At 42.0% G+C, this 27640-nt stretch overlaps 1 protein-coding gene across 3 annotated transcripts; it reads right to left on the reverse strand.

Moving 5' to 3' along the window:
* Positions 1 to 27261, reverse strand: sema3e (sema domain, immunoglobulin domain (Ig), short basic domain, secreted, (semaphorin) 3E). 3 transcript variants are annotated; one of them, XM_010883831.3, is made up of 17 exons: positions 26522 to 27259; positions 14193 to 14353; positions 12289 to 12348; positions 11999 to 12118; positions 11230 to 11323; positions 10077 to 10193; positions 7581 to 7723; positions 7345 to 7459; positions 7174 to 7243; positions 6948 to 7092; positions 5354 to 5579; positions 5173 to 5264; positions 5024 to 5065; positions 4641 to 4807; positions 4132 to 4199; positions 3492 to 3625; positions 1 to 3389 (listed from the first exon to the last, which is right to left on the reverse strand). In XM_010883831.3, the coding sequence occupies exons 1-17, from the start codon at positions 26622 to 26624 to the stop codon at positions 2736 to 2738; spliced, it is 2511 nt and encodes an 836-aa protein (XP_010882133.1). In that variant the 5' UTR covers positions 26625 to 27259; the 3' UTR covers positions 1 to 2735. The 3 variants fall into 3 exon arrangements, with proteins under 3 accessions (XP_010882133.1, XP_019896017.1, XP_028970973.1); XM_020040458.2 differs by having other exon boundaries at positions 4132 to 4202; XM_029115140.2 differs by having other exon boundaries at positions 3299 to 3389; positions 3509 to 3625; positions 4132 to 4202; positions 26522 to 27261.
* Between the last annotated feature and the right edge of the window lie 379 nt (positions 27262 to 27640).

Here is a 27640-nt window from a genome sequence, read left to right on the forward strand (position 1 = left end):
GACAGATTGGTGGTGGGATCTCCATTCTCTGATTGCTCTTGCTCTGTGGGTGTGTGTGTGTCCACATAACTGATAGCTTAACACTGTAGGGGACATTGGTGGAAGTACACTTAATGTGAGGTTTATTTATGGAATTTAAATACGTAAGTACTAGTAATAGGAAAGACACACACATACAAACTACACATCTTTAGGCTAAAACTATTAGATAATATTCAGGATTCACTCATCTTGAATAATGTTTTCAATACAACATTTACCAGACTGTGGAGAAATGTGACAAACGATAAAAACCCCATAAAAATAAGAACTACTGAAACGAAAACATGAAGAACCCAAGCTTAACAAAAATGCCTTGATGCATATTGTCCGATTCTTTTCAGACTTTAAAACCTTTCATTTGCTCAGATAAGTCTGAATATTCATGAGGCAGTCTCCTTGGTCTAGCCAATGACATGCTTGGATGAGTACTGTGGCGTTCTTCCTCATTTCAGAGGGAGAATGTGGTGACATAGATTGGCTTCTGTTACGGTCATTATGAACTCAATCTGTAGCGTCACTACTGAAAGCAGAGACAGAAAGAGGAAGATAGACTGAGAGAAATAGACAGCCATGCAGGAGCTGATAGGAATACAAATCAATAAGCTCTTTATACAGGCTAGTTGAATAAACTTCACATTTATGGTGGTCATGCATTGTAAAGAAAATGCCTTTGTTGAGCTACAGTGTGGATATAATTTTATATCTAATGATTAATATAAAGTATTTAGGGATTCACCTTTTCCGTTTAAAATGTAATACATGCTTCATCAGCAACAGTACCTTGTAAGAACAATTTGTTTTGGACAGTGGCATTTATTATTCTCAGATCCACACACAAAATGTATGTAATAATTTAAATAATCTGAACTAACCTATATTTCTAATATCAGACCTTAACGATTTGTCAAGTGTCCAACTAAACAATGTGATGAAGTATGGAGAGGTGAGGTGTGGCTTCATCATGTTCCAGTATGCAGTAAAACCATAACATAGTGACATCTCCAGTTGAATGAATGAAATAACTACTAAACTCAAAGCAGAAACCTGGAACAATTATTTACACTTTCAAAATAATAAATGCCTGTTGATGTGCATGAACATTGTACATTTTCCTAACTAGTGGATTTCCACGTGAGCAGGCCAAGAATTTATCTAGCCCCTTAACTTTGTCAAGTGTGGTATCTACAAAAGCACTACATTATTCCAAACATGTCTTTATCGCTTTGGTGCCTGTTCCACACATTTCGGGACGGAACTCAGAACAGATCACCGAAAAACATCAGTTTGAAATATTTCCAATTGACTTGGTAGCCTCAACACAAAATACCATAGTTCCTTTTCACCTGCTTAACCAATGTTTCATTAAGAAGTACATGCTTCACATTGAAATACATGTTAATACCAAATGACCTTATTTTCTTTTTTACGCTTACATTTTCACATTTCATTAATGGCCAGGAGAGATTAGTCTTTCTTCTCTCTTTTTAAAATACAGTATTCTATTACTTAATCTGTCTGTTCTGAGAAATCACTTAAACATTTGGTAATCCTTTGGATTTTAAACTGGTTTGTCTAAATGTATACAAAGTATTAAATGCATTTATATAGTACCATAATGTACTACTACAATAACAATTGTTATTATTGTTATGTACATGTTCTACATATTGTAGGCCATTTTAATGCTTTATTTGACAGCGACTGCAAGGAAAGATTGAGAAACCATCCCACTTCTGTTGTGTGCTAAAGTATGTCAATAGATAAAATGTATGCATAATGTTTTGAATGTGTGACAGGCTCCATTGAATGTCTCAATGGTTCTGCTGTTAGAGTTTTGAAAATCCACCACAAAAACATAAATGTTATTGACGGTTCTATGGTCCTTTCAAACAGGGAATATTTTGTACACGCCTTCACTATGTCGAGTACCAAGGGACACTTAGCAGACTCTCAGTAGCCAGTTTATTAGGTTTACCAAGGCATCTTTAGGTACTGTTCTGTCACTGTTGAATTAAATATTAGAATTGTCAAAATGTACGTGACTTTGAACATGGTAGGAACATTAGTGCCAGACTTTCTAGTGTCTTCCTGGACTAGGATTGCTCAACTGAGGTTTATCCTTTACAAGAAACAAACAGAAACAAACAAAAAATACACAGTAGTCCTAAAATCACAAAACAGCTTGTAGATGATTGAAGTCAAATGAGAACGGCAAAAGTGTGCGAATGCTAACACGAGGGCCACAAACACGCCAATAACAGCACAGTACAACAATGATTGTCTTAATGTGTTGTAATTCCTTGTCACGGATAGGACATGGAAACAAATCACCACATCTGGTTTTACTCCTGTCAGCTAAATGCAATAAGCCGGCACAGGGGAAACCCATTACCACATCTGGACCATTGAGATTTGCGGTTGCCATACCAATCGCTGGCTGTTCTGTTGGTGTCCAACCTGATACTAGATGGTGTACCTAATAAACTGGCCACTGTGTGTACATACTAGTAGCACAGTTCCCGCCAGAAACAAGGGGGAAAAAACACGCATGTTAATGTTAATATTAGAAGGTAGAAGACAATGATATGTTAAAGTCTGAAAGGAGACAGTGTCATGTTTTAGGTTCGTTGGTGGTATTCTACCTCCCAGTGTTCGGGTGTGTGTGTGTTGTATAGTCTCTGGCTTCACTCCTCTCATGTGTCCAAGGTGTGCCTTGGGGCTCTGTGTGGCTCTCCCCTCCCACCTCCCATCCTCTCTCCCCTCCCTCCTCCCATCCTCTCTCCTCCTCCCGGTGGTTGCGTGTATCTACATTTGGTTTTCCTGCGTCTTTTTTCTGAGCACCAGACTTTCTCACAGTACTCCTCCACCCGTTGAGCATCCCCATAGCCCAACAGCTGGAGGAACTCCTTGTACCACAGCTGGGAGACTGGGCCTGGAAGCCCGGACTGAAGGCCTCGGACCCGGCCAGACGGCCTAGATTTGGGGCCTGCGGCTGGGGGAGGCAGCATGGACTTAAGGTCTGGGGCAGGGACCAGGGAAGGCCGTGGTACGGCTCCTGGTATCTTGGACCTGGGCTCAGAGTTGAAGACAGTGTCGGATGCTGGAGAGATATCCCTGGACCGCTGATGGTGGGCTGCCCTCGTCTTTCCTTCGCCCCCCTCTTCCCATGTCCTGTGTAGCAGGGTCACAACCTTCTGTCCTCCCAGCACGTGTAGAGTGACCTGCAGTAGGGTGTGGATGTAGCCGTGTTCCACCGTCTGACAAACGTACATGCCGGCGTCCGCACTCTGTATGTGCAGGAATAGCAGCCCGTGGGTTGTCATAACAACACGATCATCACCTCTGACCTGGGGGAGGGAGACGGGAGGGAGAGTGGAGAGACCTGGTAAGGAGAGATAAGAAGGAAGCAGACTGCTGTGTGTGTGTGTGTGTGTGTGTGTGTCTGTCACCTCCTCTTTGTCCGGACCTCTCTGTATGTACCACAGTACTCTGGCCTGTAGAGAGCGAGGCGTACACTCCAGTAGAGTACTGTTACCTTCCACCCCGTACACCTGGCGCTCCTCTACACCCTGGAACTGCACCCCTACACACACACACACACACACACACACACACATTAGAGGAGACATTAAATGTAAGAAGAACAGGACAGCATTGGGTAATTAAACTTACTCTTGCATGCACCTTTTACCCACACATTTTAAATCCTTTATTTCAATCCACAAGTGACATTACAGTTAAATTATTGTAGATATTTAGACCCTCATAGGAACATGAAGCTGCCCATGACAGAAAGGGTAGGACCTAACCTTTGTTTTTAAACAGGCCTGCAATCTGGAGGCACATACTGTCTGCCTTTGAGCTTGACTGAGACTCCCCCATCAACTCACACGCATTTGTGTGATTTCACACACACACACACACACACACACACGCAAACAGAAGTAACCTTTCTTTCACCCAAGCCAGGCCAAAGTGTAATTACATTCTATCATCCACAGGTCCATGCATTTATGGACCCATACTTTCTGACACACCACCTCATAGGAGATAAATAACAGGGCCAGCCACAGACACACTCCGACTGACCATCAATCTGCAGCCCATTGCACAGCTGCACAGCATTGCCATGGCGAACATCCTGCCGTCTGAATCGTCTGCTAAGAGAAAGAGAGAAGTGAAATATTGACAGGAATGAGACAGCATATAGGAATGAGACATGCACAAGGATGAGAGAGGATATAAGAGTGAGAAATGGACATGGATGAAAGAGGATACAAGAGTGAGACATGGACAGGGGTGAGAGAGCATATGGGAGTGATATGTGGATATGGATGAGAGAGGATATAGGAGTGAGACATGAACAGGGGTGAGAGAGCATATAGGAGTGAGATATGGACATGGATGAGAGAGGATATAGGAGTGAGACATGGACAAGGGTGAGAGAGGATATAGGAGTGAGATATGGACAGGAATGGGGGGTATAGAAGAGTGAGATGGATAGGGAAGGATAGAGGAGCTGGATGAGGTGCTAATGAGTGCTGTGATGCCTCAGCATCTCTATGTGTGTGTCTATGAGGTGTGTGTTTGAGTCTTACCTTTTGGTGTAAACTCCAGCAGGATAGTATGGTGAGCAGGTAAGTCCATCCCAGGCACAGTAAGGGTCCCTTGCTAGACAACAGTCCGCACAATCAAACCCGTAAAGGTTACACTGGTGGAGCTTTATCTGAGCCACACCCACCTCAGAACCCACATACAGCTGTTGCTATGGAAACAATACAGAGACAGCCATTAACATATGAACAAAATGTAGTAGGTCAAGATTAAAAAAAATCCCATATTCAGATGTCACCACTGTCATCTCGTGGCTAGTTACAAATACTGCAATGTACTGTAGTTTTATATTGCATCCATGCTTCAAGGCAAATTAAATGACAATTTTACTAACTAAACATTTTAAGAAAAGACATTGTTTTCATACCCGTTTAGCTGATATTATGATCTCATTTATTGGCACAGGGACCTACAAAAAAATGTAAATAAATCCAGTTTGAACTTGAAAAATGTATTGCCAGTAGTGTGCAATGGCCATGATTGGCCATATGGTGGCACTGAGTGACAATACTGTACCTTAAACACCTGCAGTTCCTCCAGCAGCACTTCTTCTATGGTGTCTGTGTCTGTATTGTATATGGTTATAACTTTCAACACAACAGAGTCGTCTACGGGAGAAAAAATATCTGCGGTTAATTTAACCCCAGAGATGCAGCCCTGAATAATCGCAATGCTATTACAGGATATTAAGGCTGACCTGTTCCAATGTACAATACGTGGTAGTGTCCATCCTGGGCCTGGACCCGGTCCACAGCCATTTGTGTAAGTCTCCTTCCCCCTGGCTCTGTCTGCAGTAGGACAGGTCTCCGGTAGACAGGGAGGACCGGGCTGAACATCGCAGGGTGGGAACGCACAAAACGCAGAACCTCATCGGGGAAATCCTTGGAACCGGAGAACTCACCACCATTCACCTTACTGGCACACTGGTGAGGGGAGGAAAATAGCCATGTCATGAAGGGAACATTGCCTTTAGTGTGGTATGGTTATAGCTGGTTGTCCTTTGTATTTGTTTTGTAACAAATAAACATCATAGACAGGATGCACAGGACATGTGTCTGTTAACATGATCAAACGTCCCAAATGCCATTATTTGGAGCCACAACGTGCTAAAATCTAAAGATTATATGGGCTTGTAAGACAATTCCCATAGAAAGTTACTGTCACTTAATAGGTGTGTTCACATTGCACCGTAGCCTAGGGCTAAGAGCCTCCTAACCCCGGGGCTAAGCAAGTGTTCACACTTCCATATTCTGATGTGGGGTAGCACCACCCTTAGCTTAGGACTAGCTGTCCCTGCTCTGGAGCAGGGTTAGCACCGACTTTTCAGGGCTAGCCCCAGAAACATGGTGATAAAATAACCAGTGTGAAATGGGGTCAAGAACAAAACCATAGAATGTTTATTGTCCAATCACAAAACCTACCCTTTCGCTTAATTTACATACATTCTTGATGGGCACCGTTACCAACAGCTACAATGTATTTCTGTTTTGGTCCTTTCACTCTACAAAATTTTGTAGTTTCATTATACCCAAATCTTACCGAAGTAGTTATTGCAGCTTGTTATGGATGTAAATCTAGCAAATACACTTTTCAAAAAAATTCTGGAAATGCTTAAATCACATATCGGATCTCGATGAATGAAATATTTTAAAGATCAAAATCTCTACTGTACATTGCGTAATTCGTTGAGAACAACATGACAAACCTCAAGACAGACAGACCTTAAGACAAACAACCCTTGAGACAGACAACCCTTAAGACAGACAACACTTAAGACAGACAAACCTTAAGACAGAAAACCCTTAAGACAGACAACCCTCAAGACAGACAACCCTTGAGACAGACAAACCTTAAGACAGACAACCCTCAAGACAGACAACACTCAAGACAGACAAACCTTAATACAGACAACCCTTGAGACAGACAAACCTTAAGACAGACAACACTTAAGACAGACAACACTCAAGACAGACAAACCTTAAGACAGACAACCCTTAAGACAGACAACCCTCAAGACAGACAACCCTCAAGAGAGACAACCCTTAAGACAGACAAACCTTAAGACAGACAACCCATAAGACAGACAACCCTTAAGACAGACAACCCTCAAGACAGACAAACCTTAAGATAGACAACCCTTAAGACAGACAAACCTTAAGACAAATTACCTTCAAGACAGACAAACCCTTAAACTTAAGTTACACGAACATTGTCCTGCATGGATCCTTACTTATTTGCTCAAATCAAGTACCATATGGCTTATTGATAAGTCAGTGGATGTTGTGACTCACAGATCCAGGTCGTGGGAAGGGGACCCATCCTTCATAGGGGCTCCAGTGGTGCTCTGGCCTCTCCCGGTGGGCAAACTGGCCATTAAACACAGCCCTTACATCATCCATGTAGTACATACACACTGCATAACCCTGGAACACAGAACTAAGATAGAGAGGATCCATCAATATCATAGAGCAGGGTAGGTTCAGAAAATAATGTGTGCATGTAAATCCCTCTGCTGACCTCGTTGTTCTGAAGAGGCCAAATATCTCTGGATTCTTCTTATCCTTGTTCTTCAGCAGAAACACATCCACTGAAGAGAAACGCACATAAGAGAGCTAGCCTTAGCATTCCATACATCGAAGGGATCCTTTATTGTAACCCCAGAAACCGATCAGTCCCAAAAAAATTTACCCAGATCGTCGAAGTGCGTGGCAATGCCATTGGGTCCAGCCACAGAGCAGATGAGACGGGTCTTCAGGAAGGAGCTCCAACGATTCACTAACATTCGCTGACCTCCCTGGTCATTCTGAAGGGAGGGGATAATGAGTGTGAGGAGATGGGAGGGAACAGGTACGATCAGGACTGAGGCATGGACATTGGGTAAGGATATGCCAGCATGAAGGGTAGACCAAAGAAAATGTTCTCACCGCACAGACCCGTCCCACCCGGGTATAGACAGCCTTGTTAGCCCCCTCTGCATCCACCTCTCTCTCCGTGAAAAAGAAGTAGACTTTGTCATCGTCCCTGTCGTCGTTATCAGGAATCACCATTGACCCAATGAACTTAGGCTCTGGAGAAAACGTAACAGTTTCAGGGGATAGATGAACCTTCACCGTTGTGACCTTATAACATGAGAATAGGCCCTAAGAACAATAATAACTCAATGTGCATGTCTAGTTATCCTTTCTGTCCATTTGGGAATGTAAAAAAGTGACAAAGTTTTCACTTTTAAGAGCAAATTACACATGTCATAGAGGTTCAATTCAGACTACTCCCTTGACTAAATTTGATGTAGTGGGAAAGAAAATGTTCTTTCATTATGTTCAGCAGAGGAATAAGGTAATCTTATAGATTTAGGTTTGCTTCATTTTGTTTTTGATTAACTAATGTGTGAAACCGTCCCATGGCTGCCCAGATTTGGTGGATAACTTTTATTTTGTATTGAGAACATCTCTTTAGCAGACATGATAACAACAGTCTTTAGATCTGAATGATGATCATTCTGCATTTTATTTATCTCTCTTTAACAAGGCCAAACCACATCATAAGAAGTTTCATGTGGAAGTAATTTGTATTGTACACAAATCTGAGACATGATAATTCTTTGAAGCACTCTGCTATTCATTAGCTTATATAATGAAGTAATGTACATAGCCTTGCCACACATCTTTGTCTCCTATCTTGTCCCACCAGACATTGATTTTCATGAATGTAGACCCAGCCTTAAATTGACATCATGTTCACCTTTGAAGTCAAAAGACTAAGGGCTTTTATTCCTGCTCTGTTTCAGAGGGAATATATATTTCCCATACAATAACTGAAATCCATCATTCATGGAAATGTGTGTGTTAGGATTACACAAGTAGCATACATCCATGCTGTTTTTTATGATGAAGTCGGTTCTCCAGACTTGGAATTTCATCATTTTTAGGGGCAAGGCCATTTGACATCTGGTGTCAATAATATTTTTAGGGCACCAAGGCCACATGCCAGGGCACAAAGGCCACTGAAAAGAAAAAAACATGCATGACATAAAACCAAACATGATTCACTTTTTTAATATCATACTTTCAATAATAACTTAATATAACTGATGTTTTTTCCACATTAAAAAGATACTTAATCATGTTTTAATCCTTATATCTACTTCTCCTCAAAGAAGGCTAGCTAGAAGGATAACATAACCTCTGTTACCCAAAAGTAAACCACAAAGTATCCTTTTACATCACAAACACCTGCGCCAATGAGTATGACCTAAATAAACACATATAGTGACTTATTTGTGCGCAGAGCAAGTACATTTAGTTTTTTCATCTTTCACCACAAACGTTGCCATGTCTAGTGATGTCAAACCTAACGTTACTTCTCGGAGCTCTAAAAAAGCATTCAGGTGTATTGTCCCACTCGGAGATCGCAACTTTCCCACCTCGGTTGCTCATGAACGCATGTTCCAAACGCTTTGATTCAGATGAGCACTAATTAAGTCCGTCATTTATCGATAACTGGCTAGTTTGATTACATGCATGTGGTCCGTTTCTTGTGGTTGTTCTCAGTTGCGAACTACAAACAAACTTACGAACAAACTGCTGACCGTGAGATTGTGACAGTAGCGGGGGCACAAAGGCCATGGAGGCTGTAGGGCACACAATGATTTTCGGGGCATCAAGGCCAGAGGGTAGAGCAACGACGACCATGGCCAACCTGAAATTCCTAAAATTCCTAAAATTCCTAAGTGTTGTAAATCAATGAAATGTGGAAAAGTCCCAAGGGCGGTGAATACTTCATAGAGCCACAGTATATTTGTAAAAGAACATTATTAATTATTATATGGCTATTGTGAAACTAGCAGTTTGGAAACTATCTTTAACCAGATTTCATTGTTTTTATAATTACATTAATATCAGTGTTGTGGTTGTGCTACTGATTAATAAGATGTATTCTGTCTAAAATGTTATTGTCATGTTTGGTTTAATACACATTTGTAACTTTGTGGCATCTGTTCCACAAAATAATCTCCAATTTAATAACTTCAATTACCCTGTAAATAATATTACATTAAAGTAAAATCAGTTGAATTAGAATCTTACATAGTTCCCAATTCAACATAATCCCCAACAATTACTCAAATTAGAATTTGACATAAATTCCTTCAGGTTGAGCATATTAATGTTAATAGAAACTATCTGTGTTGGAGAAAAACATGTAATGCATGCAATTCAAAATGTACCTTATGTGGTATAGCTTTGATGTATTCTGTATACAACGTAAAATAAGAAATCTGGCCTCCTATAGATACGATTGTAAAAGTAACACTTAGCCAGTGCTAAGTAAAGGATTCATGGACACAAATCTAAGCAGCTAGCAGCCTGTATAAAAGGGCAACAAACAAAGTAAGAATTAGATGTGTACACCCAGCCACTAACCGTTGAGCTGTTGTCTGTCGTCCCTCTCAGTACGTGTGTAGCTGTGGTTGTTGATTCGGCACAGAGCAGCGTCATTCTCCCAGTAGTCTGAATATAGGCCAACATACAGCTCTCCTCCTAAGACACAGGCATTTTCATCCAGATGTTTCCCAAAAGCAGTTACACAACACATTTAACATGAAATGAAGAACATTAATGTCTAATCATGTTAGATTTGTTATGTTTTGTGAAGGTCAGAATCTGGACCTGAAAATGATGTATATACTCTACAGCGTCCACACGATGGCAGCATTGAGCCAAAAGCTAAACTTCCTCTGATCTGAACAGTCTACTGACAGAAGGGGCAGGTTTACGGACAGTAACTATTTTGTTGCTAGGTGGCTGGCAGGTTGATTGAATAGATTGGACAATTTTATTTGTAATTATCTTGAAATGTTCAGCTGCCAGCGCCATAAATGGGAAAGAATCATTTGCTCTAACCATTTCTATTGGCAAGATCTGCTGACTGTATAGAAAATGTTGAGGTATCAGTTCAACCTTTTGCCATGATTGGATTTGAGTTGCTCACCCGCTCATTTCTCAAAACAGACAAACAGTTCTGTCCAGTATCACTCCCAGGGCAGAAGTCTATCTGGCCTCCTGCCTTCATTCTAAACTAGCATTGGTTGCTTAGTAGGCTACTTCTGTTAATAACATACACCTCAATATAAGAAGTAAATAGTTCATTTTGATGACACAAATACTGTGGCAGAGTCTGGTCTGCTTGTCAGGAGTGAAACTATTTGCTCCTCCTCTTTTCCATTAAATGGCTCAACAGTCAACGCTAAGGGAATGAGACTATAAAAGGGCATTTTCTTTATTTACCCATTATTGTTAGAAGCTGGTTTAAGATTTGAACTTCTGCACATGCAGATGGGCGTCTGTGGAAGAGTTATTAGCGGTTTCAGATGTGAATGAACAACCAGCTGAACCGTGCGTCACAACTGTACATTATACTCAACCACAGCTGTTATAACATAGAATGAATCTCTAAAAGAGTTATGATTAATGGGAATTGAATTGAAAGAAGATATCCTCATGAAGTACACATGAAGGGCAAATGTTCCCTGAAGGGAGTGATGGTAGTGTGTGGTAGTTTGTGTGGCGTTCTTACTGTGAAGGGTGGAGGTAACTGGGCTGTTGTGGTTGTAGGGACATCGTCCTCTGCCACTCTGTACACTCTGCTCCTCCAACTCAAACTGCCAGGCCTGGGGACCAATAGGTAGAAGTGAGAACACACCCATACACACATCCGTACACATACACACACACACACACACACACGTATCCCAGGGATGAAACTTTTCCAGTGTTCTTGTTCTTTTCCTACGTTTTCTTTCTAAGTGCCCTGACTCATGTTCGGTCCTTTATTGTGACATCTTGAACGAGGGTTTATTTTTACTGCTGGTGCTGATGTCACTGGTCCTATCAAACAGTCAATGCGTGATATACACCAAACACCCAGCCCAAACAAAAACACACTCGCTCTCTCATAGAGGGCACACAAACTACTTCTCCCTAACCCCCCCCCCCATACCCCCCCCCCCCTTGCTCTTCTTCACTCTTCTTAAAAGCCTTCCCTAACCTTATACTCCTAACTGTTTACGTGAACTTTCCGAACCTTTGTGCCTTTAGTTCTCCTGCCAGATCCCTGAAAAGGTCATCTCATATGAACTCCTCGGCAACACCCATGATCTATTAGACCATCTAATGTTGTTTTATGACAGATGTTACAACGCAACCCATTTCTTCTTTTGTTAACATATCATGCCAATGAGCTCGCTAAATCTCATGAATTGAGACCAGGTGTCAGTCTCTCGTTCTCTCACCCTCTCCCTGCGAGTAAAGCCAGGACACCTACCGACCCTCTCCGCCCAGCTCACCTGCGCTGTGTGCCCTATCCTGACGGTGGCACACAGAGGGTTGAAAGCTCCCGTGCCACAGGCCAACAGGTGAGTGCCGTTATACTGCTGCAACACTTTGATGTAGTTGGCACACTCCGACTGTAGGGAGAGAGGTTAAGGAGGTCACCTGGAGTGATGGACAGTCCCAGAATCACAGACAGTATATGTCTGTGTGCAAATGGCACTGTGGTATTTGTGTCTTTATTGTGGATGCTTAGGCCTCGGCGTGAAAAAGAGTAAGCAGATGTGTCTGGAAGGCTGTGTGTTACCTTCTCTCTTCCCTTCATCAGACAGTCTTCTACCTGGGCCTCGGAGCTGGCCCAGACGATCTAGTGAGAGAACATTAGAACTATCACACCTGCAGGCACACACTCATACATGCACAGTGCACTTCTACTTGATGGTGCACGGCTTCATGTCCGTTTGAGTGATGAAGGAGAGGTCTCCATAACCAGGCCATGTTCAGTGTCTGATCCGGTGAACCTGGCAGTCCTTTCTAATAGGCTCTGTGCACAAGCATATGGACGAACTTCCGCTTTAGCCAGATGTCGGCATATCAGTTTCCGGTTTCCTTAAGGCGATCACCCGCGTCGCCCAAAATTTAAGTTTTTAGTAAATGTCTCCAAGACCTGCCTAAAATAAGCATTAGTGATGTCCATCAAATTGTTGATGCCTGGTCCCCTGCTCCAACAAGCAAGCGGAACAAGGGATTCAAACTCTACGTATCGAGTTATCTGCACAACTATGAGGGTAAGTAGTTTACTGTGGTGTGCCGGCCGGCTATCGGCTAAACTAGTTAGCGACGTGTTCCTTTTTAGTGTAGTATTAGGCAGGACAATAGAACGCATAAAAATTCACCCTAGCCTCAAAAACGGCAAATGAACGCTGGCTGAGCTGGAACGCTAGCGCGACCCCATAGCAACTGAATTGAAACGAACCTTCGTTCAGCCTCTTCTAACCTGAATGAAGCTTAAAATTCCATAGCCTCAAAAAAGCACCAAAACAGGTCTCCTCTTTTATTTTACTACTGTAACCTCATTTCACAACGAAACTGAAAAATAACAACTGGCATAGGAAGTAAACATATGGTCCTATATGGTATCAATTGCGCTTAAACCTGCGTTACATGGAAGTACATAAAAAATCGCCTTTTGACTATTTCTAGTCTAGAGTTTGAAGTCATTGAATAGCGCAAGCCATATTTTATTAAAAAGAGGACATTCTCCTGATTAAAATGATGCCCCATTTGTACCTTGAAACTTAAATGAGTCATGTACATTATATTTCTTTTTTTTCCGCACAACAGAACCACTCATCTTGTTGTGAGTTTAGGTGTTTACTAATGCGGATGAGTATTAGTAAGTGAACCGGAAACTGCAATACCGACTTCTAGACAAAAGCGGAAGTTCGTCACTACGCTGGTGCACAGAGCCTATTGCTTTATAATAAAGTGTAGTTATGGCACAGCACCAGGTTTGTATGAAAAAAACTAAGGCACCAAAATCTTCTCAGTCCTAATTAAATAGAGTATAACTTAAGTAATACAGATAGATTTTTTTAAGAGGACATCTTTTTACAATTATAATAATTTCCATCAGCATGTGACAATGACGCAGAAGGTTGACTGTCATAATCAGATGATTTCCCTCTTAAACATCTCTATTACCCATGTGTTGCACAGTCTGTTATCCTGCCCTGTACTGTGTGTCATCACTTAAACCAAATTAAAGTTCATAACACCTCATCATTACACTATTACTTTAACCGCCTTAGGGAACAAGTCTGACTTGACAGCCAGTCCACTCACACTATTGCCTAATTATTGTACTCCCTTCTGGTGTGGAGGGCTAAAGAGGTGTTATTAATATGACGACCAAGGCAATTCCACCCAGCAAGAGGCAAAGAAGGGAGTTCGGGATTTGAGACTGGGAGTACGGCAGATTCTTACTCCTTTCTGTACCTGGCTATCCTCCTTGAAAGAGCAAGTTAACATCTCCTCCACAAACACACACACACACACACACACAAACTCACACAAACACACATGCACACACAAACACACATGCACACACAAACACACATGCAGACAAACACACACACAACGGAGGCACACACACACACACACACACACACACACAGACCCACCGACAGGCATGTTGACAGACAGGCATACCTCTCTGTGTTGGTGGTTAACTCTATCCAGGCTGAGGGAGTACAGGGTGTTTCTAGTCCCTACATACAGCCTCTCATGGGCCTCATCCAGCAGCATGGTTTGGGGCGGCAGGGACAGACCTGATCCCTGGAACACCCACGTCCTGTTCAACTCCCGTAGCTCTGTAGAGAGAAAGAGACAACCTTTACACATCTATCCAGCCACAGAAAGAGCTCTTAAAGTCACGCACTGTAGGATATAGCCATAATGCCTACGAGATGTGAAAAATGGCACCACTTTCTATCTAAATTCTGCACTGTGTAATAACATCCCTTCAGGCACTTTAACCAAACATTCCTTAGAAGGAGAGTGCCTGTGATAAATGGCAATATTTTCACTGGCTGTTTTGCATCCCCATAACAAATAGCACAAACTTAAGTGCTTTGCCCACCTGCGTGTTTGTGTGTGTGCGTGTGTGTGTGTATGGATGTGCATGAGTGTGTTTTAATGCTGAATAATGTGTGTTATGAATTCCTAAAAGTTGTCTCAAATGGCTCATTACGGTCCACTGTGTTAGTTCCAACCCTTTTGACCCACCAAGTGTTTGGAGACAGAAGAAACCACTGAAATGAAACACTGTAAAACGAAGTCAAAGCCAAAGTGACAGGTACAGTACGTGATGAAGGTACGGCTCACATAGCACATGCTTTGGCATCAGGAAACGTAGCTATGAATTCATGATACCGTCATTAGAAGTGTAACCGTATTATACTGTAGGCCCAGTTGACAAAGCTAGGCATACCTTTAAACACTTTATTTCACAGAGCAAATGGGCTCAACAATATTTGCCAGCGAGAGAAATGCTTCTTGGGAAACCTACATCCCTGTAATTCATCTAGAAGGGCAAGTCTAACCTCTGATATGATCACAACCTGAATACTATATTGAGTTAATCTTCCAAAACATTTGGAATCAGGCAGAACCCATGGTAATAATGCTAATTCAACCTTGAGCATGTTTTGTGTTGTGTTGTATCGTATGTTATGAACTTGAAAATACATTTTGCCTTACAGTCTGCTGTAGATAAAGTGATGTGAGGAAGAACATTTCCGCAGTTCTCCCGGATGTTAGGAAAAGTCGGATGTAATGTCTGGGAAAGATGTTGTGATTGCTGAATGGGATATTTGATCCTTACAGCCCAGCCTGTCAACTGTCTCAGGGGGAGGAAGTCTCTTCATCAGACAGGAAACTGATTTGTTGTTTTATCTGACCTTGAGTAGTGGTTACCCTATAGGCTCCGGTCTAAGATATACTTACATTGTGTAAATCCTAATGGTATACAATAGGAAAAAAGTTAAAAACCGCAGTGAAATCAGTGTCTATAGGAGTACGTCACTACTCTGACTTAATCTGTCAATTTAAATGTCCTCGTCTGACAGGAAGCAGTATGCCACTAGACCCTGAGATTAATTAAGAGGCTGAGGCAGAAAAACACACATTCACATTTACATAATTTCTTCCTCTAATCAAACCTGGCAGGACTGCCCCATACCTGCCTGTCAGATCTAGAGGTGAAGGACCGGGCCAGGAGGTGCAGGCCCAGAGAGGAAAGCTCCCGTGGGCTGTGTGCCTTGGTCTGTAGAGGACAGGACTGGATGTCCTTGAGGAGGATGTGGGTTAGGAAACCCCCTAAGGCCTCACAGCGTCAGTCAAAGCAATCCAAAACCCAGGTGGTTTATATCAAATGAGACTTTATTTGTAGTCCTTCCATTCCCATTGGGGCTGTCATTTTCTCTCTCACACAGGAGAATACTCCTGGCTACCGTCATCCCCATCACCTACCTGTCTTCTCCAACCGAATGTCTCTGGAGTTTTATGTCAAAGTTTAAGTTACTTCAAACAGCTACAGCATTCTATATGCCAGTGTTTCGAAATGGGGACTATGATTTGTTATTTTAGTGTAAACTATGTTTTTGGTAGCATTACATCTGTATGGTAGAGAGACAGACTGTCGCTATGGTAATGGAGATATTTAGGTTTCTGTTTATTTTGCCCTGGTAGATCCTGCCTGTTTGTTTTTCTTGCATTAAAGATCTGAGTGGCAGACACAGTGTGAAGGTTTGTTTTAAAATGGATCCGATCTCTGGGTGCTATTAGAGTTAAGATTAGTCCGTTTTATTAGCATCATTGATCTGTGCGCGTGTGTGTCTCTGTGTGTGTGGTATGAGATCTCTATGGTAGAGACAGAGGGAATGTGACAGTGGTGTTATGCCAGCGTTCAGGCAAGCTTCCTGTAATTATCTAATCCAGGCGGTTACAGCTCTCAAACGCATATGCGTGAGTTCAAGCAGTCACAGAAACACACACACAGACACCCACTCACACAGGCACAGTGGGTACGTCAACATACCTGAGGCCCCACCCCCCTCCAAAAGTTGGCCTGCCCTCTATGGAATCTGTCAGGCTTAGTACGACTAACAAGGACCAACAGGTGAAGTGTTGCCAGGCAGAACTGCACACACACTGATGACACGGACCAACTTGGGCCTTTCATTTTGACGATAGTGATGAAAATTATAAGTGGACAGTGAAGCAGTGCCTGAAAATGATTAATAACAGCATGCTGAGATCCGTACGCTCAGTGATACGTAAAGCTATACAAGTCAAACTGTGTATAATTATCCAAACCACTTCCTTTTGTTCTGTCTCTATGTACACACCAGGGGGGGGTTTCCACTTCTCTCCCTGTTATCTTCTGCAGCTGGTTAGTGTGTGTTTTTGTGTTCTCCCCACCCTGTCATTCTCACTAGTTAAGGAGTTGAACGTGAGAGTGTGTGTTTCACTGAAACAAAGTAGAGCGAGAGGTGCACTGGTCTGCGGGACGCCCACTTCAAATGGAGAACAGAGGGAGACAGAACAAAGAGGCGACTCCCTCTAGAGTTATCCTTTCATCGCCCGCTTGTGAAGTGCTGAGAGATTTAGATAAATAAAATAATAATCAACTACTTAAATCCCTCCATGGAAATGTTGCAACTGTGTTTTTACTGCAGAGAGCAGATTGTGTCAGACTGGGAGAAAACAAGGTTTCCATTACTTTACTCAACTATGGCAAGCTGAGGGAAACACTAATGTGTAGATAATACAAATGCACACACAGAGGAGTCCATAACACGGCGACCTCTGCACATTAAAGACATCCAATTGGTTAGAATGTCTCGCCAGTAATAACCACAGGTTAATTCCCTCCATGTTTGCTGACGACAGGCAGTGGTATTTGTGTACACACAGCTGGATCGAGGACTCAGAGAGATCCAATTGGGCTGTGTTATAAAGGAAGAGAGTGAAAGACGCATGTTTGTTGTATTGATTCAGGGGGGCACGAGACTCTGCAATCCCCTGGGGAAATGGGGTGTGCGCTGCATGCATGTGGGGTTGGGGGTCAGGCCATTATCAGCTCGGGCCTTGTATTCCCGGACCAACGTGCCCAGGGGAATGATGTCACAGTCAAATGAGAGCCACATGGAATGGGACACCACACCAGACAGAGGAGCGGAGGAGCGGAGGGGAGAGAGGAGTGGGGAGGAGAGGTTTGGAACAAGCGCGGTTAGTGTAAAGATAAATATTATAAAGAAGAGGCGGTAAAATGAACAAAGACAGGAGAGGAGGTTTCACAACAGCTGAGCAAGGAAAAGAGTTGGTCGGGGGATGAGTGTATGTATCGTCTGGGGAGCAGGAGGACCAAGCGGCCTGACATTGTGCTTATAAAGGACAACAACAACAAACAATGAGGTCACCCTGAAATGTTCTGCAGTTTGATGTGAATACATAGTCAATTGTTTTATGGGTGTAAATCCTTTGTGTAGCCCAAAGCCCCGTGTCACAAGGCCAATGTCACATCAGAGAATCTGTCTATTATGGACTTTGAGTAAAGCCTGGTATGGTTATAAGCCCATCTGCTCCAGGGTGTCAGTCTGAGGACGTAGTAGACGTTAGTAGACGTTCCTCACTTCATCACTCTCAGCCTCAATACTTTCAATACCCAAACCCTGGATCCATCACCTCATAACCCTGTAACCCTCAATACCCAAAACCCTGGATCCATCACCTCATAACCCTGTAACACTCAATACCCCAAAACCCTGGATCTATCACCTCATAACCCTGTAACCCTCAATACCCCAAAACCCTGGATCCATCACCTCATAACCCTGTAACCCTCAATACCCCAAAACCCTGGATCCATCACCTCATAACCCTGTAACACTCAATACCCAAAACCCTGGATCCATCACCTCATAACCCTGTAACACTCAATACCCCAAAACCCTGGATCTATCACCACAACTCTGTCACCCTCAGTATCTGTACATCTGCCACTATCTCGCAGATTGTTTATAAATTGAAATGGTTAGAGCAGAAATAGAAGTCTCTCAAGTTTGTCCACTCTCTGGACATTACTGTATGTTAATGAACTAGAGAACACACACACACACTCAACATAGTTGTGAGAGGGAAAGAGAGATGCTGAGAAAGGTTGAAACAAAGAGATTGTGGAACTCAAAAGTATTCATCCCTGTGTATTTTTTCACATTTTATTGTGTTACAACATAATATCTAAATTGATTTAATTAGAAGTTTTTGCCAACACAAAAAGTGCATAATGTCAAAGTGAAAACTAATAACCGTAAATTGCTTTAAAATTGTGAAAAAATATTGTTTCGCATCAACGCTAAGGGTTATGTTTGGCGCAAGCCTAGTACTCTTGAGGACACCATCCAGATCATGCAGTGGGGATCTCATTAATTAATTTAGAACAATTGGAAGATTTTATTTTTCACTTTGACATCAAATTAAATCCATTCTGATTTGATGTTATGACGACAAAATAGGGAAAAGACCAAGCGGGAATTGCCCAATGATGATTCAGCTGATCCCACTTTTTTGGTACTTTAAAAATGCCTATATTGCGAGTATAAAAGCATTTTTTTCAGAGCTGAACCAGTCTGTAATTATAGAGTAGATGAAGGAGGCATAATGTGTCTCCTCGTTTCACACATTATATTTTATTGAGAAAATCCCCCTCACTGAAAAACACAGCACTTCAGCTAACAAACACAGGGCTTTTTGCAACACTGGTATTCCCCAACTCATTCCTAAGTCTGGTTGTTGTTGGAAAAGGGCTTGTAATTAAGAATTTTGTGGTAAGGGCTAAAATGGTTGCTTTCAGCTGACAAACACAACTTGATATTTTTTAACAAATCAAAATCCATTTTGAATTCTTAAAAAGACCCCAACCACTCACTTCTGTTCTGTTCTGTGAAGGAAGTGTTTATTACTCTGATAATTACTACCTGAACTGCACATCCACTGCACATCCGCGCCCCAACAACTAACAACTAACGACATGACAGATGATCAGAAATAATCTGAATGCAAATGTTTCAGGTTTTAAATGGTGAACCTCTCTAAAACTCTTACGCTAAGCAGCTCAGGGATGGAGGAGCAGTGTCAAAGTTGGATCACAGCATACTGTAAATCATCTCAGACTGCTATCTACCATAGGGGACAGGACACCAGCTGTCTTCACTGAATGCTGTTTGTGGTTGTTGTAGTTACTGTGGAAGGTATATGTGGTTTATTAAGTAAGGGAGCGGTGAAGTATGGCCCACAACAGCTTTTAGAAGCTAACAGAGTTTCCCTGAGAGGAAATGTTCTTCGGCCATGGGGCAGCGACAGGAGTTTATTTATCCAAGTGAACATGAGCTCTGTTCAAACAGTCTGACATCATCACCTTAAAAACTTGATTCATCATGCATGGAAAATCAAGTGTAAGAAATAATATTTACCAGTGCTACAAAATGATTCTGTTTTTTGTATAAATATCAATTTGGGAGCTTAAGTCGGTTTTAAGTGTTCAGTCAGTGCCATGGTCATCCACAAAAGTATGTTTATTCAAATCAGACACACTTCAAGAAAAGATTTCTTTGCTTTTCGCCCATCCATCTCTCTGTCGTAGACTTCGAGGAATTGGAGCAGACAGTGTTTATACATCTCAGATGGATTGGCTGTTACTGGGTTAGAATAATGTTCATGAACAGAAGCAGGATGTACCCCTTGCATTCAGCTCCAGCTAAAAAAACGTTTTGCTCAGTTTTATTAGATTGTTGAACTTGTTATAATTTTGGTGAATGTCCTCAGTACATGTGGGTATTTATGTGTATTGACACAGGACTGAGAACATGCCAACGCAGTAGAGCAAATGACCATTGTTCAAAGGACATCTTACGTGCTCGATTCACATTGATATGACAGCTTTGGTCACGGTTACTGGTTATAACAAATGTCGGCATCTAACAATACTGACTTATTCCAACGTCCGACAGTGTCTGGTGTTAATTTAGTTAATGATTGGATTGAGGCTCTGTTTAAACTGTCTCTGTTGGAATCCCTTAAGCTCCAACTTCCAGCCAAGCGTGAGGACTAAGATAGATGGAGATACGAGAAGAGCGATAAATCATGTTTAGGCTCCCTCCCTCTCTCCTCCACCTCACATCTTCCTTTGGCCAGCTGCGTCGACCCGAACATGACTCGGACACATAACAACAGTTAACAGCCTCCTTTTAGAAAAGGTTACAGCATTATATAACACTGTCTTTTTAATCAGGAGGAGTTCACTATGCTGATGGTATAGAATTTGTTGTCAGAATATCACTATTTGCTGTTCTAATCACTGTAATGCAATTCTATGGCTACCCCTCTGCCAGCCATCTTTAGGCAATCATACCAGTTTGCCCGACAGAGCGCCAGGATTAAGGATTTGGATTGGCTGAAAGCACTGCCTAATGAGGATGTATTAAGCCCTCATGAAATGTGTTTAAAGTCTTTGGAGGAGCAGCATGTATTACTTAAGGTCGGTTCTGCTCCAGAGACTGAGGACAATCTTGGATTGTATCTCTGTACAAAGAAACAGTAACTTATAGGAATGGGAGTAAATGTGGTTAATATTCAGTGGAACAGATCACCAGTGTTAGAAAATAGTGTGTGGTGAAATGTTCAGAGAACAGACAGGCATAGGGAGAGATTAGGTACGGGAGGAATGAGAGGACATAGACAAAGAAAGAGATAATATGATAATATGAAGCCCAGGTGGAATATCAGAAAGATGTCATACAATTAACCTTGGAAGATCTTATGTAGAATACGGAATCTATTCATACATCCAGCTCAGAATCACCTGACTGCCAGACGGGAACTGGGTCAGACGTGTCTGATGACTACGTCCATGATTTTAACCAAACTTCTCAGAATCCAGTGAAGCCCATCCAGATAGATTGAATTACTCCTCTCCATCTTATTCTCCAAGCAGATGTTGTGATAATATTGATTTAGTTCAGGTCCTCAGGGCTAATAGCAGAGACTTTACTACATGCAAGGCCTGCACACGCTGAAGCATTCAAGCTATTTGCTCTGTGTGTGTGTGTGTGTGTGAGTGACAGACGGAGTGAATGAGTGGGAGGTGTGAATGCAAGCTGGCAGAGGCCATGAGACATATTAAAGTGTAGATGTTTTTCTTCTCATAATGATAGGATCCACAAGCAGCCTTCTGCAACCGGCTGTACTAGACAGAACATGCTACACACAGGAGGGAGACCCGGGGAAGAGTTAGAGAGTGATGGAGTGGCAGGGGGTAGAGACAGGGACAGAAATACTACAGACACATGTAACATCAAGTGAACTTTGAGAGAGACGGTGGTTGCCCTAGGCCTGTTCCAGTGCCCACTCTCTACTCATTGAATGTCAGTCACAGAGACACCTCTCTTAAAGCAGATTTTTTTTCTTCCTCCATCTGTTTGCTTCTCTTTCTCCCTCTGCCTCCCCCCTCTCCCACTGTCTCCCCCTCTCTCTCATTAGTCAGTCCTCTCCCCCAGGCTAGTTATGACTCTGGTGAAATATGAAAGTCCAGTGTTATTACTGAAATCAATGCAACATTTATGAGGGAACATTAGCATAGCTAGGGGCTTTGTCAATGTACAGTAACAGACTAACTAACATGTTCCATTAACCAAACAAACCCTACACTTTCTTTACGTTCTCTCCCATTTTTTCTTCAAGTATTTCTTCACCTTTCAACAATCCCTTTAGGAATTGTGAGATTGATACAGTATTCTTCCTGTGACAAAGTGGTATTCATTTATGTAGCCGCCTTTTTCACATAGAAATGTTTATTCAGTGTTTAATCAATGTTTGCGTTATGTGCACAATTATTCAGGTATTGCAGTACTCTGGAATTCTGAGAGGTGCGTATGCCTCTGTCTATTCAGGGACCTAGCCCAGTGTTTAGGTATTGTAGTGTTGGCTAACATTCATTAGCATAATAATAGCATGTGTTATTATACTGCCTGGTGTTTTTAACTATGAACTTAGCTAGCCAGCTATACAAGAATATGGAACACAGATAGATTTTTGCCAAGGCAGACACTTTTGACCTTATATTTAGAGCCTTCTTTGCTTAGTTTTGTGAACTTTATACTACCAGTGGCTAACAAAGAACTGACTTATTGAATAAAAAAAAATAGGTATGTTAATGTGAATAAAGCATGTTATTACAGAGTTTTGTGTTTAACTTTTCTAGTTTGTTAGGCTTTTATGTGAACTAAGTTATAAAGTTGTTGTGAAAGTGCAGGGATGACTCAACTATAATATTGACAGTTGTGTAGTGTTGGCTAACATTTGTTGGCGTGCTAAAATACTTTTAAAGTCCTTTTTTATGCTTTTTGGAAGCAAGCTTTAGGAACAATGACTCCTGCTGGTTCATATAGCTAACAAGATTAGAGTTGATTTTATAGTTTATCCTCCCAGGATTGTCAACAAGCTAGGCACATTTTCTCTGTAAAACCTTGTAATTGTTTCAGCCCCAGTGAGCATTCTGTGCCAGGACCCAGAAGTCACTGCGTGTAGAGCGTAAAAAAAGGCCACTGCCGGATTACTTCTCCATTTTAACTAAACCTCAGTCAATCCATGAAAGTAACAATCCTTAGGTCTGTAAATTTATCAGTTTGGAATGGACTGCATATATATACTGTCATTCAGGCCATGGTCAAATTGGCAGTTTTCAGGCTTGGTCTTAATATGGTACAACTCTCCTATCCCCACCTCTTTTCTTTCTACTTTTGCTCGCTCTTCCTCTATATCCACGGTCGTTCCCTGTGAGATTTTATCTAACAGCCCGCTGATGGGAGGGGGAGAATATGCGTGTTGTAGACAAGCCCCAGTGAGTCATAGGGAGCCCTCAGAGCAGGGTGCCATGTGGATGAGGCAGAACAGTTCCCCTCCCAGTACTAACTCACTGCTCTGCTCCTTACACACATTGGATTTATTGAGCAAGAAAATTCCACACATAGTCTCAACCATGGCCAACTATTTTTTTATGTGGAATGATCTGTAACAGTTACTGGAGATCAAAGACACTGTGCGAAGAGAGTTTTGTGTTTAGTAGAGACTGTTATCTACAAAGTTACAGATATTATACCCCTAACATATACATACACTGTAAACTGTAAATAAACACATGGGACAACACACACACACACAATGTCATAAGGTCTTCACCTAGCAATACACCATTAGAAAGATGCATTATGAAATACCAACCACTGAGGAAAACAAACCTTTATTTTATTTAAATGTATCAATCCTTTATTTATGCAGAGGCCAGACTGATATTTCAATCTCCTTTTCAATTTAGTCCTGGCCAAGTACAAGGCATAACACAGTTAACCACTAGAAACGCAAGCAAGAAACAAAACATCGAGGGCCGGAATGGTGCAAGTGCATAGGAAACTTTAAAAGAGCAGGTTTATAAACACGCCTAATTTGTGTTTAGCAGCTCTCCAAAGTGTCATTTAAAATCAACAATAAGAAGAATGATCTAAGTTCAGGAGCTTTTGCAACATGCTCCAAGATGAATAGGCAGTATAGCTAAAGACACTCTTTCCATTCTCCATTCTTGTTACAGGGGTCATTACATAAAATACGGTTTGGAGAACTAAGACTGTAATGTTCATGACTCTAATGTGAATGAAGACGCCCTTCATTATAAGATAATATTATAGATAACATACATACAGTGCCCAGGATATTGTTGCCTGTTAGTTAATGTTGGCCATCCTGTTAACTGACGTAAGTTATACTGATGTGTAAGAAGTTTAGTAATTTTTGCAAAACTTGAGTCTTGTCTCTGCAAGACCCTGACATTCATGCAGAATAACAATATTTTCTAACAGTGGTAAATGGCTACAACATGGCCTTTTCTAGATTGAAATGAAAAACATGGCTTGTTCCTGAAGATAAACCCTTGTTTAAGTCTTTTGTAAGCAGCTGAATGTTGAGCTGTAACTTTATCCAGGTGAATTACTTGTATTATGACACCTCTACTGGCTAGTTTCAATGTGAAAAACTATACTCAGGCTAAGTATAGGTTTGCTGCGAACATGTTTTTTTTGTGGTAATTATAGCTTTTCAGCATTTTTTCAAGGGTATTAGTGTACATACAGTATTAGTTTTTACATTGTTTCAAATAATTGGAACCATTGTCTACACATGTATTTCTGGCTGGTTTTGAATGTTCCGTCACAGGCATAACAGCTATCAAAGTCTAATCTTGACTCTAGGCTTGGTGTTTGCCTTTGGAGTCTGCTATTGGTGTCTGTCAATAAGAAGACCAAAGAGGTGTCAATGAAGCCATCATGAGGCTGAAAATTGTCCTGGAAGACCAGGAAAGACTTCTCCAGTGGATGAATAAAAATGTTTTACCATAATGAAAAGCAAACAAGAAAATGTCTGATATATCAGGAACACTCTCCCTGAGGTTTTTGTCATCCACTACCATCCTCAGAACTACAGAGCCTCAGAAACAGCGTGGTCAGGCTTCAATTTGCTAAAAAGTACCAGAAAGAGCCTGCAGAGTTTGGGGAAAGATGAGACAAAGATGAACAGTGGAAAGTGAAAAGGAAAAACAAGCAAACTGCCCAAGATCCATAGCATACCACCTAATTGGTGCCGAGGGAGTTTAATCTTAGGAATGTATAGCTACAATGGGAACCTACGCACTTGTCTTCCTTGATGATTTGATTTGTAGTGTACATAAACTGCATAGAACAAGCAAATTTGTCAAGGCCTTTCATTATACAGCAAGACATTAAACCCAAACAGACTGCCATAACAACTGTCGTGTTTTCAAGACCAAAAACTGTGATGTTCCTGACTGGTCATAAATAATCTCTGGAATTAATTCAAATTGAATATGCTTTTTATTTTCTGAAGATGACACGTAAAAACCATAAACAAACAACACCTGATCTTCAATGCAGGTCCTGCAGAGTATCACCAGAATAGATACCCAACATTTAGTGCCTCAGTGGGTTGCAGACTTCATGCAGTTATTTCATGCAAAGGCTATGCTCCCAAAATACTAAACATAAATTCTTAATTTGGACATCTGTCCCTAAATGTTTGGTTCCTTGAAAAAGTATACAAAAAGGGGTTTGCCTCTATGTTGATAAACCACTATGCAATCAAATACTCACAAATTAAAGCAGAGAATACATACTTTCACCTCATAGTAATTTTGATTCCAAATCCAAACATTATGGAGGATAAAGCCAGAAGAAGAAACAAGTGCTTCACCACTCTAAACCTTGTGACTAGGCTCTGTAGATATAGCTCAGCATTAGCCGTGTTTTCACTCTAGCCAACAACAAAATAACAACTACAGGCTTTCACATTAACCCAGGATGTTCAGGGAGAAAACACTTCACTATATCTTTTCCCTCACATGGAGACATCTTTTTACTCACTGACTCATTGTCTCAACTGCGCACAGCAAGTTCTAGGTGTACACAATGTGTAAGCAAACACAATATAGCAAAGCAATAACTAATTCCAGCAGGTACTTTTTTCCTATTTACATACAGTACTGGCAACAGGGAATTCATGCCTTTTTTTTTTTTTTTTTTTAACACTACAGGAAAATGTATGTGATGTGTGGAGGTGCCTGAAACATATTCCATATCCTGTCCGAGCCACCTGATTTGCTGTCAGTGTTTGATGACTGTATGGATGTGTCAGTAATGCTAACACTAAGACAACCACAATAACAACACTCCCCAGTGTCTGATGCCTATACGATGCCTATATAAGACAACCACAACAACAACACTCCCCAGTGTCTGATGCCTATACGATGCCTATAGAAGACAACCACAACAACAACACCCCCCAGTGTCTGATGCCTATACGATGCCTATCTAAGACAACCACAACAACAACACCCCCCAGTGTCTGATGCCTACCTTTGTGGGAGAGCCTTATCCTGGGCTGGACACTCAGGGCTGAGTGTGATGAGCTCCACAGCACAACAAACACAATCACACTCACACTGTTGACGCTGTCCATCCTGACACGCACACTCTTCCTCTCTCTCTAATAAATACACCCACACACACACACACAGTCCTCACAACCCAACCCAGGGTAGATCACCACTTCAGTCCTAGGTAAGGCTAGGAAATATCCAACTTGAAGAGACCTTTGAGGTTTTCAATCGGATAGACCGGACCGTCGTTCACCTAGGTTCCCATGAAAAGGCACCAGTGCAGACCTCTGAAAGGAAGAGTCCCCCCTGTCCTACTGTTCTCCCAGTGCGTAGCTGTGTCTGTCTGTAGGCGCTACTGCCAGGTTCTGGAACTATTTCGGAGGGGAGGTCTTATAGGTCTTTTACTGTCCGCAGGACGGGATACGAGGACCGCAGCTCTTAAAGCAGCTGTTTTCATGCAGAGACAGTTCTCCAACTGTTACAGTCACGGTTGCATGACCACTGCTGCTGTAGCTTGTGTCCCCCCGTATGTCCATTTGTCTGTTCTCATGTACGGTAGGCCTGTCCTCCTCTGGCAGTGATGCAGTCTTCCTGCTGCTGGAAATGAAGCCCTCTGCTGCTGTTAGATCTTTCTAAAGCAGCACTGCGGTATCCTCTGCTTGTGATCTCTCAGGAACCTACACTGACAGTGTTTCTGGCTGCTAGCCCAGGAGAGGCAAAGAGGAGATGAGAGGGAGGGAGGGAGGGAGAGAGGGAGGCGGGGTGGGGGAAAGGAGGGCTCTTCAGTGTGGGGTCTGCTCAGAGAGGGAGGAGATGGTTTCCCTCTCGATCTTCTGTCTGTCCTCTATCTCTCATTCCTCGTGTCCGCTCTTAACAGGCAGGCAGGAGACACACTGTACTGGTGTGTATTGCTTCCATTGATCAGAGCCAAGGATACAGACTAGGGTGGGTCTTTCATTTCCCTGCTCAAGGCTGAGTTGCTGACATTTGACCATTGCTAATGAGAAGATACCTCTTTCTCTCTCTCTCTCTCTCTCTCTCTCTCTCTCTCTCTCTCTCTCTCTCAATCTGTGTCTCTCATTTTCTGTAATTTTAA

The sequence above is a fragment of the Esox lucius genome, chromosome 19 (assembly GCF_011004845.1).
Source record: "Esox lucius isolate fEsoLuc1 chromosome 19, fEsoLuc1.pri, whole genome shotgun sequence".
NCBI lineage: Eukaryota > Metazoa > Chordata > Actinopteri > Esociformes > Esocidae > Esox > Esox lucius.

Excerpts from the sequence above, each read along its gene's own strand:
- sema3e (XM_020040458.2), bottom strand. The coding sequence starts at position 26,624 with ATGGACAGCGTCAACAGTGTGAGTGTGATTGTGTTTGTTGTGCTGTGG. Across the intron at positions 11,324-11,998 it reads GGATAGGGCACACAGCGCAG|GCCTGGCAGTTTGAGTTGGA; the intron begins GTGAGCTGGGCG and ends ATTGGTCCCCAG. Across the intron at positions 7,460-7,580 it reads GGGTGGGACGGGTCTGTGCG|AATGACCAGGGAGGTCAGCG; the intron begins GTGAGAACATTT and ends CCCTCCCTTCAG.